This window comes from Siphateles boraxobius, unplaced genomic scaffold (assembly GCF_051911475.1).
Source record: "Siphateles boraxobius isolate OS27281-9 unplaced genomic scaffold, OSU_SipBor_1 41, whole genome shotgun sequence".
NCBI lineage: Eukaryota > Metazoa > Chordata > Actinopteri > Cypriniformes > Leuciscidae > Siphateles > Siphateles boraxobius.
In genome coordinates, this window is record NW_027509042.1 from 15,051,196 (window position 1) to 15,066,154 (window position 14,959).

At 39.5% G+C, this 14,959-nt stretch overlaps 1 protein-coding gene across 4 annotated transcripts; it reads left to right on the top strand.

Annotated features, from left to right (window-relative positions):
* Positions 1–683: 683 nt before the first annotated feature.
* On the top strand, positions 684–10,703 carry tmem125a (transmembrane protein 125a). Of its 4 annotated transcripts, XR_013192991.1 has the most exons (3): positions 684–947; positions 6,065–7,059; positions 9,429–10,703. XR_013192991.1 is itself a non-coding variant. In XM_077198556.1 (2 exons), the coding sequence occupies exon 2, from the start codon at positions 9,493–9,495 to the stop codon at positions 10,162–10,164; it is 672 nt and encodes a 223-aa protein (XP_077054671.1). In that variant the 5' UTR covers positions 822–947; positions 9,429–9,492; the 3' UTR covers positions 10,165–10,291. The 4 variants fall into 4 exon arrangements, 3 of the variants coding, with proteins under 3 accessions (XP_077054671.1, XP_077054672.1, XP_077054673.1); XM_077198556.1 differs by lacking the exon at positions 6,065–7,059 and having other exon boundaries at positions 822–947; positions 9,429–10,291; XM_077198557.1 differs by lacking the exon at positions 684–947 and having other exon boundaries at positions 6,746–6,851; positions 9,429–10,291.
* Positions 10,704–14,959: the final 4,256 nt, after the last annotated feature.

The following is a 14,959-nucleotide window of genomic DNA, read 5'->3' on the forward strand; positions in this document are numbered from 1 at the left end:
CTTTCATTGTAAAGTTAACTATGAAAGTGAATTTTTCAAAATTAAATGTGTTTTTATAAAATATGATCTAAGGACATGAAAGTGCCCATAGTCTAAGAAGTGCCCTTTTACCCCTGTCATTTTTTTATGATCGATCAATTCTCCATGGATTAAATTAAGCACCGCCCTGTTTTCGCATTAATATCTACTTTAAGTAGGCTAGAGCCTATCACATAAGTTAACTGAAATAAAATGGATTACAAACATGTAGGCTAATTAAAACTGTGTAGGCCATCAAAGTCAATTTAAAATTAACTTTAGTTTGTACTATTTTTAAGATTTATAGGCAACAACGACTTTAAAACAATCACAATTACTTGTGAAAACAACCATCTCAATAACACAATTATATCAGTACCCTGAATGATCTATTGATAAGCACTGGTCTTGCAAGCGTTTCCGGTTAAACAGCAAATAGAGCAGGTAACCGCGAAGATTTCCAGGTTAGCGCGTTTTGTCGCGCAGATAGTGCTGGAACGCGACGCAGCATTAACAAACATACAGGAAATTGTTTGTGTTTCCAATTGGAATCATTTAACGTCAGACCTTTGGACTAGACGTTTCTTATCGCTGCAGGTGTCCCACTGGCGGGGAGCGGCGAGGTCACACACACACTCCCCAGCTGAACTACAAGCTCCGCGATCAGAGTAGCAATGAGAGGAGAGACCACTCCTCCGAGCGGAGGGCAAAAGTCCGGGCTGAACGAGCAGTGCACCTGCAACGCCAATCGCAATGACAACCTGATATGGTCGGGATTACTGTGCGAGACTTACATTAAACTTGACGTCTCTTCTAGCTGAGCGCGTTTCCCCTCTCAGACGGACCGGCTGTGTAGATTTCTTGCTGTGTATATTTGTGTCTGATGTGGTTCGGGATGGTGTGCTGCCTGCCAGCGATGCGATGCGCAGGTAAGAACGGAAGCGTTTTGATGTACGCCCTCGTACTCTTTTAGGTTTGAATAGCCTAGAAATGTATCTGTTATACATTAGACAGATATGAGGATCCACACCTTCATAGAGCAACGCAGGGCACTTTGTACTGGAGTTTTAGGACTTTCACTTCTGGAAAATCATCTCAACATGTGCAAAAGGACATTTTGTAAACAAATTCATTAAGGGTTGATATTCAAATCTATTTATAGCATCTATACACTGAGATGGGAAACATATAATGTTTATTTATGGAAAATTGTTAATTTCTGCATATAAAATAGCAAAAATTCAAATCTTATGTGACAGGGAATCATATTGCCTAATAAATTAACCAATATCGCACAAGCAAGAGTGCTGTACTCAATATGGACATGTTGTGCTGATATTAGCCTACAGTAGGACTGAGAGTGGAGTGTTTAGGCAAAATTTGGCCACTTCGTTCACACCAAGGAAAATAGTTCCCAAATTTTATGTCACCCAGATGCCTCAAGCTCAGTCAAGTTGAGTGATAAAAACAGTTAAGCGTCTCAGAGCTATTATACAGAATATCAGTTTATCAGTCCTAAACATCACGTTAGGACTGTAATTAACTGTTCACCTATATACGGGCTAGATGGACGTAAACACACAAAATATATTATCCTGATAAATTAAATGTAAATATATGAATCATCACCGCCGGCGCTTGTTACATGATAAAAAAAAAGTGCTGTATATACTGCATCAACTTTATCAGATAAAATATTAATAATTATTAAACTTATCTCATATAGGCTAATTAATAATGCATTTTAATACAATTTTAACATTATAATCTAATTATTTACATTAATACATTAGTATTACATTAGTAATACATTAGAACAACATTCATAGATTTATATCCTGGAGCAGGTCACACTTTAGCCTAGTCATTTTGCAGTTGATAACAAACATCCAGTATACATGCTATTTCTTTTTTCCCACATCTTATAAAAGTAATTGATTGATTATTTATGACAAATACACAAAGTACATACAACTTATTTAGTTTCAGAAGTGTGGAGTGTCATTCTCACATGCTGCCATTTCTGATTTTATTCCTGAGCTGACCAAAATAAATATTCACTCAATGTGTTCAGAGTTGTGTAGAAGAACACCAGAAACTGACAGGGAACATATATAATCGAAAACAATTTTGTCCAGTATTAGATATTTGGAATATGGAAGTAATAGAATGATCAGATAATGCTTATTGTGGACATTTTAAGAACATTGTGCTTCAAAGAGTAACTAATACGAGTCAAGTGAGAGCAAAATACTAAAGAGGAGCTGCAGAACTGTAACAGTTCTACATAACAGCCTATAGGGAAAAAAAAGGTAATGTCTCACATCTGTTTAGTTAAAATTGTTCTGTATCATAAAATAAAAGTGAAGCAAATTATTTGAATGCTGTAGGTGCCCTTTCTATGCAGAGTGTGAACAGTGCTTTACACTGACAGGGTAATAGTTTAGGGAGAAAAAGATTGTAATTAATCATGGTTATGCTCTTTCTTCCATTTAACAATTGTTAATGTGACATATCAGCTACACTGGAGGTGTTGACAAAATGGCATGTCATGGATAGAAAATAAAATGACTTATGACATTTTATTGTGATTTGATTCGTGAGCATGCACATACAATGACCTATTATAGCCATCCTGTAAAAGACATGACAAAATATGACAAAGAAAGTAGGACAAACAAACATGTCAAATAATTCTAGAAAGAGTACCAAATGTTCCATCGTATTACCTTGGCATTTTTTGAAGTATCAAGGGATGTCATGTAAATACAATGGCAGATGAATAGCCCTATGTTCTTTCAGTTCAATCATGGTAACACCATCTGATATCATTACTAGTATTTGCCAGTCCATTTAAAAAAAAAAAAAGGATGAACATCCATATTTGGAGTTAAAATAGAGATTTTTTGACATTTATCTGCAGAGAAAGAATGGAATCTCAAAGTTGTGCTTCCAGATGCCAAGCAAACCAACACACTCTTGGCTCCTTCCTCATCATCCTTTCCTCAGAGATCGTACAGATCTTTAAAAACGACAGGTGTATGACAGCACTCAGCAACATCCATTCCAAACATCCCGAGAGTGTATATTCCAGAATATTCTGTGACACACACAGAGACAGCCAGTGAAAATGAAACCATGCCCCTAAAGAGTGAAAGAGTAGGTCCAGGTGTCTTAACTGGGCTGGTGTCTATGTCACAGATGGAGGTCAGGTCACAGAGTGGAGCTCAGTGGCCAAGTTGAATAGTTGCCCTTTTTGAATTGCATTATGGATTATCCTCACATTTTTACTGTCCTAGAGGCCATAACTGAACATTATAGATGCTATCACTGTTTTGAGAATGAAAGGGAGAGAGGTAGGCGGGAAGAGAAGTGAATGTTTTTCCTTTTGTCAGCAGAGTGGAGCTGGGTGGACGGGCCTGTTAATTGGTGATTTAATTAGTGCTTAATATTGCAGCTGTGCCCAAAACAGGAAAATCAAGCACCAAACAGCAGTGAATACAGAACCTTACCAGAAAAAAATAGCACCCTTAAGGCTGGAATACACTACATGACTTTTAAAATCTGAACCGATTTGAAAACACTAGGAATTGCTGACTTTGCAAATGATTACAGTGATAAATGTTTGAGGATCACACACTACCAGACTTTCACGTTGTGTTAAACACAAAAAATTATGCAGAAACATGCGCCTTGTTGCTTGGAGATGGATGACAAATGAAAACAATTTGTGTGATAAAATTGGCTCAAAATATGAAACAAGTATGATATCCTCTGACGGAATCACAGGAATCAATCACAGTCTGAAGTTTGCATTTTCTGTAAAATCTGTCAACTTTTGGCTGGAATACACTGATGATTTTTGCACATATTATTGTCCTAATTTGCAGTCCAGAAGAGTCAATCCTTGTTGCTTAAAGTTAGAGCCAGTCAGTGCCAGTCGGAGTTGACAGATTTCGCATAAAATAGTGGTGTATGATGCGCACAGACTCCAATTTTTTAGCTTCAGACTTTAGCTTCCATCCACTCGGAGGATATCCAACATGTTTGATATTTTGAGCCGGTTTGGGGGTTGAGCAGAGGCGCATGTTTCTGTGTGAGTTGAAAGTCTGACTGTGTGATCCTCAGTTGTTTAGACTATGATGCACAGTTTTTCTCTGTAACCTTTTACAAAGTCGCTAGTGTATGATGCCAGTGTTTTATAATCTTTTCTAATTTTAAAAGTTGTGTACTGTATTCAAGACTTTAGACTACCCAAAATCTGAATACTGGCTCTGACTTTTGGCAAGTAGCACTGACGTGTCCAAACTGTAAATTGGGGCAAAAATCGTGTATTGTTTTCCAGTCTTTACTGAGAAATATTACTCTTGTTGTTTCTACACTATTACACACACATAAAAGCCATATTGTCTATTGTTGTTGAGTTAATCATACATAGAGAACATTGAGATTTTGTGCAGAGTAAGATTGAGGAATCTGTCTTTATAATGTCATTTTGTGTTCTGTTTCCTTCTACGAATGTGGTGGTAAGCTGCAGTGAAGGGTTGGAATGAAGGAGTGTTCTTTAGGGAAAGTGTACTGATGGAAAAAGAAGATGTAATGACACCACTGAGTCTTGAAGTGAAATGATGGAATAAGGTACATGGCATATGTTAACTTTTATGATGAAAACAAAAAGGCTATCCCTCCCCAGCCACCAAAACGGGGCATTGCAACATGAAATAAAGTGACAAATAAAATAGTGAAATTGAGTCGGAAGCAGAGAAATAGGGAGGATTTCTCAGTTGAAATAAGAGATTAGGGGTGAAAAATCAAGGGTGGTTTATACAGCTTTAAAGGCAGGGTCTAGACCAGCTGCTGTTTGCGGTTTGTTCCTGAGGTTATGCCTGACAGTAACTTGAGCCATGTGTGCAGGCTGATAAAATGTGGATTAAGCAAGAAGGAGAGAGGGGCTGCAAGAAGCATAACATTAACAACTCACTCTTGACCCTCCAGAACCCAAATCTTATACCAATATTTTGTGATTTATTCCCTCCTTTTCAGGTATGGAACAACATAACTTACCTGTATTTGATACTAATGAGTGAAATTAAAGGTCATTTCACACCGCACAGACAAACACCAACAAACACATTTGTTGGGTTTTATCTGATCAGTACGCCTGTTGGCGTTGGTCAGAGAGAGTTTGTTTTCACCTGACTGACCTTGGTCAGTCAGTGTTTGTTGGGGCAGTGTGAACATGACAGTTATTTCATAAAATTTTAAATCCAACTGCCAACTTGTTTGTTGCCATCTGTCTGTGCGGTGTGAATTGGCCTTTAGAGTTCTTTGAACATATTTTTGTTAGCTGGGTATTTAGTAGGGAAGTCTGGATATTCAGATGCAGCTAACATTTAAAACTGGGCTTTTAAACATTCTGAGAACAATCAGAAGTATCATTTTCAAAACTTAATGAGAATGTTAGCAAAAAGTTCTTTGTACATATTTTTGTTAGCTGGGTATATAGTAGGGAAGTATGCTTATTCGGATGGAGCTAACATTTCTCTCACTTCATCCACCATCTTTGATTTAGTTTTTCACTGAACTTGTTGCAGTGTATTATTGGATTGATAACTCTGTGAAGGACACATGCAGTGTTGACTTGGAATGTGGTTTATTTGATGTATCTTAGAAGGTAACATGATTAAATTCCCTTCTTTTTGGAACAACCATCGTGGCTAGTGTGCACTTGAAAATGGTGCTTCCATAGAAGCTAATATATAGTGAGCTTTCAATGGATAAAGTTAGCAGACATGGCTATGGAAAAAAAAATATATTTCATGAAGGTTTTTTGGACATTTTCCATCCAGTTCCAGCTTGTCGCAAAGATTCTTCTATTACCTCCATATGGAAAAGGCAAGTTCCACCCCTGCTCAGATTTTCACAACGGTTTCCTCTCTTAACAATCAAAAGCAATTTGCTTTTGATGAATTAGACAAACTGCATATCCTTTACACATCCCCTTCCCATCAAGCTGGCATTTTTTGCTTCTTTTGTCTCCACACAGATAGTGACCGGTTTCCTCCTGGCCTGTAGAAGGACATGGAGACTTGCTCCATTGTTTTTGTCTAGCAACCAGGCAGAGAAGAGTATGCTAGACAAGGCATCAGCTGTTGTATGGTGACCGGAGACAAGACAAGAGCCTGCTTTATGAACGCTTCTTTAGCAGATACATCAGAGACTTGCAGTCAGAGATACAACAGTGTACCGCTTGACTAGAGAATGAATAGTGCGCTTGGCCTGCCACAATGCTCAGCATTTACACCTGTCGGGAAAGATGCCGTTTGCTCTAAATCTTCAAGAAAACCACCAAACTTCAATAGCCAACAGCAACATGAGCCAAGAAAGAGAAGGAGGAACACTGTCAGGAGGTTACTAAACTTGAACACCTCTGTCCTGGTTTGTGGATCACTCATGCACTGACTGCTAGGGACATTTTGCCTATGAAATAACCTCAGAGAGACCTTGCAGGCAAACTGACTGTGGACTGTTTTTTATATTGAGGGCTAAGTTGGACGGCTGTCAAGCCTCAAGGCCACTACATGACAGATCAGCCATTTAGGCAGGTTTTTCCATCGATACCATGTCAGCCTAAAGGAATCTGACTAATAATAATAATTACAAATTAAAACTAACAATTGCATCTTGCACACTTTCAGTTTTCTGGTCGGCCTGGTTGTGTTAACGTGGCCAATCTTATAAATATACTCTGGAGTCTGGATTGCACCTGCCAATGACATCACAAAATGAAAGAGGAAAACTTTCCAAGGAGCCACTGCAAATCAAAACCAAAAGTCAGTATATTATTAGAAATTTTTTAAAGTATAAGGTATGGTGAAGGACACAAATAATAAGCAAGTCCCAACCCTGAGGTGATTTGAGGTGAGGAAAATGTCCTTGCTGTCCTTTCTCTCTCCGCACTCTGCAAACGACTGAAAGCGAACGCACCAGTGAATGATAAACTGCCACATTCTCATCGCAGATACTTTATAATTCTTTAGGGTGAGTATATTTCTACTGTAACATAAGGCACATCCAAGATGACGTTCATATTTTGATAAAAGATTCAAAAGACTGAGTCTACTTATGATTGAAGAGCTCTCATACCAGGTATGCAGGTTAAATTGCTATATGTCTATAAACTGGGAATGCAAACATAGTACAAAAACATACAAATTCAGTGCGGTGTTTTGATGTAATTTTTGCTTTCTGGGCTGCAGTAAAAGAAACATTAACAATTATTATTGATTATTTTAGGATTAGCACTCAAATTTTGACTTTCAAAAACTTCAAAAACTCCATAAAAGCACGATATAGTGGTCCATTTGACTATATTCAAAGTCTTCCTACTTCCGATGACTATAACTCTGTGTGTAAAACAGACCAAAATTTAAGTTGTTACTCACTGACAATCTTTTCCTCCAGTGAAGATAAACATGGAATGAATCAGTGAGTTGAACTCAAGAAGTGGATGATTTTGAGTAATGAACAAATCATACAGACTGGTTTTGTGAATTGGATCAACATATTATTTGAAAAGATTCACGTTTCAAGAAGAGCCAAGACAGGATTTTCAGTTACTGAATTGATCTTTGGTCTGTTTTTCACACATAAGATTTAGAAACAATATAAAACACGGGTCTTATCTACCACTTTCATTATACTTTTATGGTTATTTCATTATTATTTTTTAAGCTTGAAAGTCCCCATTTATAATGGTTTTGAAATAAAGTGACTATTATTAATCTTTCAAATGTATCTTTTTTTAATTCCAAACAAGGATCCATATGGATTTGGATGACATGAATGATGAATGACAGAATTTTCATTTTAGGTGATTTATCTCTGACAATCATTGTAATCTTAGAATGGACTTTGGTGTTTTTGTTTTCATGGGCTTTCTTGTTTTACTTTTCCCTCTTCATGCCTCACCTCAGTCACAGGGAAGCAGTATGTCAGTGATATGAGACTCCACAGGGACTTAATTATCAAAGCACAAAGTACATGTACACAACCCCTATGGTTTCACATGTGGGAGGAGAGTGACTTTGAACAAACAGTGCAGAATAATGACACTGGTCCTGGATAAAGAAAAATAGAGTTTGTCTTGGTCCGTGATTATAATGTATGCAATGTAGTTTGCTGGTGCAGCAGTGCAGGCAAAGCCACTTACGGGATTGTAAAGACAAGCTGTCTGTCCTGTAACCTTGAGGGTCACTGGGACCACAGAGACAGGCCATTTGTAACGGAATTAAGGCTTGAGCCCCTGAGCAGGAGGGAAATTGTCTTCTCTAACTACTTTAAATCTTTATTTTCTCTCTACACACATCCCCATGGTCGTCCCCAGGCACATTAACAGGCTTTAGACTACACACAAGTGTTTAAATTAAACCTTAAATTAAACCATTGTTTGACTACATCATAAATTGATTTTAAGAAAATCTTTATAAATAAAGCTGCGTTTTAATCATTAAGCAGCTTGGTCTGACTCCAGAATGGTGTTTTGAAACCCCAATCTGAATAATTTACATAATATTTGCAACATTTTGTAAAAATTTGCTTATTTTGGGGAGTGGGGAGAAGGATGCGAAGTTTAACATACCTCATTTCCCCTTTTCTGTCTGTTGCTTTTGATTGCTTATGACCCCTCAACCCCTTTGAGTTGAAAAATCTGTACAAAAAGAAAATATCATGCTAAAGTAAAAACCTGTTAATTGCTTAAATATAATTTAATGCATTAAAAACATTTCATTTATTCATTCAGTCAGGGACTGTTTTTTCAAGCGGAAGAAAGGCTTTTAATGATTTTAATTCATGAAAGTAACATTGATACATATTTTTTGGCTTTAATATTTGTATTAAAATATATGTATAAATATGTGTGTGTATGTATGTTTTTATATATATATATATATATACTGTATATATATATTTGTATTACTCCGCTTCGCGTCATACCTAACAACGCCCTTCAACCGTGACTTATTCACGATACAGCACAGCCTCTCGTACCTTATTGCTTTTATATATATATATATATATATATATATTATTGATATGTGCTACCCTGATGGCATTTTGACAACCTTTAATTTTATCATGTGCCCTTCAACAGTATTTTACTACTTGATTTTTTTTATGGTGGTTATCAGTATGTATTTTAAGGTAGAAATTCAGATTTTTATGTTCAAGTATGTTGGTTTATTACAGCATATCAATGATAATGAAATATTCAGTTATGAACTGTGAAATATACAGGCCAAAATTAATTTACACAATGCCTGTAAGATTGTGAATTGAACAGGATTTTTTTCTTGTTTTGTCTACTGTTCACGTGGCATCTTACCTAAATTCCAACTTGTTTTCTCCAGGAACTCTGGCCAGGTGTCCTTTCAAAGTTGGGACCTGTCCTGAGCACCATTAGCAGCAAACATCATGTCAGAGCTGGAGGACTATTCCCCTCCGAGGGGCTACCCCCATCCTGACCCGGCTCGCATCCAGCAGAACCTCCTGGAGGAGCAGGTGGAGCTCTGGTGGTTCAATGAGCCACGCAAATCCTTATTATGCTACTGCGCCTCAGTGGCCTTGATCTTAGGCTGCGGCCTGGGTGGCGTAGGCCTCCTTTCAACCACCACCAGCTTTTCCAGCGAGTGGCGGCTGGGCGCCGGAACCACTCTTTGCCTTCTCGCTCTGGCCGTCCTCCTCAAGCAGTTGCTGAGCTCCGCTGTCCAGGACATGAACTGCGTGCGCAGCAGGCGCCGGATCAACATGCTAAAAAGCGGCGGTTTATCTGATGTCCTCATCGTGTTGATCACAGGAATCTCCCTGCTCATCTGTGGAGCTGTGCTCCTAGACATGGCCTTGGCCTACCACATGCCCAAACCCGGCAAGGCGCTGAATGACATGTTTATATCTGGGGTGGTGATGCTGGTAGGTGGGAGTTTCACAGTGTTAGTAGTCAGCATTTATGCAGCAGTAGTTTTCCTCGTAGAGAGGACAGGGCCGGGACAGAGACGGTGGGAGAGGACAATGGGGATCTTCAGCATTTCAGGCCAGATGCAGGCAAGGAGAAGAGAGACTGCTTCGAGTCTGGCTCATCTGATATAACCGTGGCTACAAAATAAATACGACATTCTTTTACTGAACAGGAACTAAAATGCTCTCAAAGAAACTTTGCATTTATTAAACTAAGGCACAAATCACATGTGACATTTACAATTGCATTTCACAAACAAACTGATTTACATTTTGGCTCAAGGTTTCAGACATTAAACCTTTGAGGGTTTAAGCACAAACATTCATCTTTTATATGCTTCACTCCAATAAAGTACAGTTAAAAGTACTGACAAAGCACAAAAAACAATCTAAAGTTTGATCTTTAATGAAATGATTTTAGATAAAACATGCTGCTTTCTTTTCAATGCTATTGGACTACTACATTATTATGTATGTGTATCCATAATGGCTTCATGTATCCGGGCAAAGGTGAGCATACCAAGTGATTGTCCATCTGGAGATGTCTTCAGCGGCTCTGATATGTGTGTGTGCGTGAATCGACCGACTGTCATTTTGCATGCCTGTGATTTTACACTACAACCTGTGCAGGCAAAGCTATGTATCAAATAAAAGATCAGAATGTCAATCTAGAGGATGTGAGCACAGTTTTCTTATCTTTTTTTATTTTTTCCACCAAAGAAAAGAGGGCTATTTTGATTGTAGAAATACACGGAAGTTGATTTACACTTTGATGCAAATTATTGGTATTTTGTTGTGAAGGGCTTATGAAAAACATTCACATGCAGATGGGTATAAACAGATGGTAGGTTGTAGCATTTAGTGGAAATCTATTTCAATTTGTACGCATAATAAACAAACATTCGGCTCTGCCATCTTGACAACTTTGGAGAAATACTTCAGAAACACCTAAGCCACATTTATATGAATGTCAGTATATTTATAACCAAAATATCAAACCAAATGGTATTTAAAAAGATCAAGCACACTTTTCAAACAAAGCAATTAGAAAATGGGTTTTATTTAAAAAAATAATTTTAAAAAAAGTATTGTGAAACTCATGTTAGTATTATGTCTGTATAGTAAATGTAATAAGCTACACCAGTGGTTATTCTGCTAGGACACCAGCTACCTCACATGCTATCAGAATTATCATAAATACCAGTTTCCTATTCTGAAATTGGATATGAATGCACTCTCAAGTCGAATTTACCACTGGTAAACAGAGAATTTTGATACCTGAGTTTTTTCTGAGTTGTGCGTGCCATTATTTTTAAACATGGCGGAGGGGAGAACGATTGCTGCAGTGACTGGTATTCTTACGTTTTTAATAAATTTAAGAACAGCGACATCGCCTTGTGTACATCTTGTAGTTTTAAAACACAGGCTTTGGGAAACATGAGAATAAAACTCTTCTCCTGAGAACAAAACCATATTTTTATTCGACTCATGGCAATAAAAACAAAAAATGAAGTGGTCAATGAAAAATAATAAAATAAAGGTCACTTTTAAATTTTTAATCTTGATTTTAAAATGCATTTTTCTAAACCTGGGCGATTCAATGGTCGACAGGGGAAGCATGTCTTCTTATGAACCCTGCAACAAGCCTGTTCATTTCGTTTTGTGTTACCTGCTGCGTTCCGAGACTTGAGAAAAGTGAGCCTTGTTTATACTCGACGCGTACGCACGAGCGCGAAGGTGCGTGCGGCAAAAATTATGTCATTGTGGTGTGGGCGGTCGTGCGCGTTGGGTGCACAAGACCCCATTTCGCTTGGCTGTGTTCACGACTTTTTTTTTGTAATAGCGCGCGCGGCGCTGAATCCGAGGATGAACGACTTCAAGAAGCCGAATCTGCCCAAGCATGTACGTACATCTCACCGCACCGGCACACAGTTTGCGCGTCTAAATCAGTTGCTTAGACGCGCAAACTGTGTGCCGGTATAAATAAATTTAAAAAATGAGCCTACAATAGCATAATAAGCATTTTAATAAAAAGATCCATGTTTTATAAAATGTCCACGAAACTTAATGAATTTTTTTGTGAAATTAGAAAATATTTAAGAGATCGTTAATTTAGTTCTATAGCCTACATACATGTTTTTATATCCACATATTTGTTCTAATATCACAAGTAATAATCTCTAGGCCTACTTGATTTTACACGATTCTTTTTGTAGTGGTATTGGTGGTGATGTACTAAAATAAACATTGTCACGTGTGGACCTTTCTTCTTCTCACGTTGATTCCTGATGGTTAAGAGGACAATTACCCGAGTCGCCCCATCGTTTCACAGAATAGTACGAGGCGAGCGCGTCGAGTATAAACGCCTCGTCCATTTGGGGAGGTGAGCGCGCAGTCTGCGGAGACTCGCGCTGCACTCCGTCTCCATTTCCCTCTCTCCTTCGCACCGGCAGCTATGTCACTCAAATCGATTTATATGGCAACGGTGCGCACACACCACTAGATAGAACTTTACACACAAGCAAACACGGCTTGGGTAACGCAGGAAAGCGCGTTCCTATAGTATAGTAAAGTAGTGTAGTTACCGATATTTTTAGTGTAATGCGTTACTTTACTTTAAGGCCCCAACGAACATCCCCGATGTGGAACATCCCCTCAGTGGCGGGGAAGGAGCCTGAGTTTGTACGGGAGGTTGAGAGGTAACAACTAGAGATATTCGGGATGACCTCCTCGCACAGCTTGGGCTCTGGAACCAGAGTATGTGAGCGGAGTGGAGTGGGAGCGGAGCGAGGAGTGGAGCGGTATGATTTTAAATGGAGTGCGGAGCGGATTTTTTAAAAGTCGAAGTGTTGTGGTTTTCACTCGCTCTGAGAGCGCTCCACTACCGCTCCATCACGAGTACAAATCATGCCAACGGCTCATTATAGAACTGCATTTTTAGTAAGGATTCACACGTTAAACACATTACGCTAGCATGATACAGATGGATCACTCAATTTAATAAAAAAATTGAAGGTTATGATGACGCCGATGGACATGAGTGACTGCGGGAGGTTCTCGAGCTTACTGAATATGACCGGGCAACACGATCTCATGAAAGTGCTTATCTAAAGCACAAATTTTATTTCTCGTGCCATTTATACGGCAAAAAAAATTTTTGTGTGCAAATGAAACACACTAAACCCCTTGGTTAGGATTAGGGATGTGAAGTGCTTGCAAGCCATTTGTGTGTATCATATGCACACGAAAACTATTTATCATAGGCTATGCAAGCAAAAACTATTTTTGTAAATGGTACAATAAATAAAATTTGTGCTATAGATACGCACTTTCATGAGATCGGGCTGGATCGGGTGAAAGCACATTTTAAACAGATCACACACGCAATCGCTTTCTCACTAATGCATTGCATTCAAACAAATGTAATCTTACTGTGCTGTCGGTATTTGATTTCTAATGAGCAGAAATATTTAAGAAATGTAGCGACCCGTAGATAAAATAACTGATGAAAATGTAGTTATTTTCCTCTTTCCAAACAAAATGTGCTCTGCAAAAAGCAGCAAAGATATTTAACTTTTAATGCTGATAGCCATGTAATAAGCATAGCATAGGAAAAGTTTGCACAGTATCCAATAAACCACATTGAAACTATTCTCCTAATGTTGTTTTTTATTTTCTTTATTTGATATGCCTATATATTATGATGAGGAGAAACTTTGTGTGATTTCAAAGCTTACTTGAATACTTTTTTCGCAATTTCCTCGGGGAGCGAAGACGGAGCGGTGTTTCTGATATCAGTGAGCGAGGAGTGGAGCGGGAGTGGTAAATGTTGTAGCGGAGTGATTATTAAATGCTTGGAGCGCGGAGGGAAAATTGTTGCCGCTCCACTCTGCTCACATACTCTGTCGGGAACCACACTCCTCGAGAGAGGCTGGACTCTCTACCACTCTGGAGTTGCCCATGGTGAGAGGCGGCGGGCTGGTGTGGGTTTGCTTATAGCCCCCCACCTCAGCCGCCACGTGTTGGAGTTCACCCGGTGAACCAGAGGGTCGCTTCCCTGCGCTTTTGGGTCGGGGACAGGTCTCTCACTGTCGTGTGTGTCTACGGGCCGAACGGCAATGCAGATTACCTGGCCCTCTTGGGGTCCCTGGGAAAAGTTCTACTGGGGGGCTTCAACGCCCATGTGGGCAGCGACAGTAAAACCTGGAGGGGCGTGATTGGGAGGAACGGCCCCCCTGATCTGAATCCGAGCAGTCTTCTGTTCTTTCAGTTTGTTCAGTTTTGTTCAGTTCGAGTGGTGTTCAGATTGCCATTAACAAACATCATGCTCAAGCATCTGTGCACATGGCACCAGGACACTCTAGGCCGGAGATCGATGATTGACTTTGTGGTCGTTTCATCCGACCTCCGGTAAGGGATGCCATCAAGCTGAAGAAGGAGTCCTATCAGGCCTGGCTGGCTTGTGGGACTTCAGAGGCAACTGACGGGTACCGGCAGGTCAAGCGGACTGCAGCCCGGGTGGTTGTGGATGCAAGAAATAGGGCCTGGAAGGAGGAGTTCGGTGAGGCCATGGAGAAGAAATATAGGTTGGCCTTAAAGAGATTATGCCAAACAGTCCGGCGCCTTAGGAGGGGGAAGCAGTGGAGGGGGAAGCTGTTGACCTCAACTGGGGATATCGTCGGACGGTGGAAGGAATATTCTGGAGAGGAAAATTTGGCCGATAGTAGAACCTCAGATTCAGGAGGAACAGTGCGGTTTTCGTCCCGGTCTTGGAACACTGGACCAGCTCTATACCCTCTCCAGGGTGCTGGAGGGTTCATGGGAGTTTGCCCAACTAATCCACATGTTATTGTCATGTTGGCCCATCAGACCAGGAAATTCAGCGTGCACTAGGACGGTTTGCAGCCGAGTATGAAGCAGCTGGGAT

Bases quoted from the DNA above. Each gene is read 5' to 3' on its own strand.
- tmem125a (XM_077198556.1), top strand. From the start codon at position 9,493: ATGTCAGAGCTGGAGGACTATTCCCCTCCGAGGGGCTACCCCCATCCT.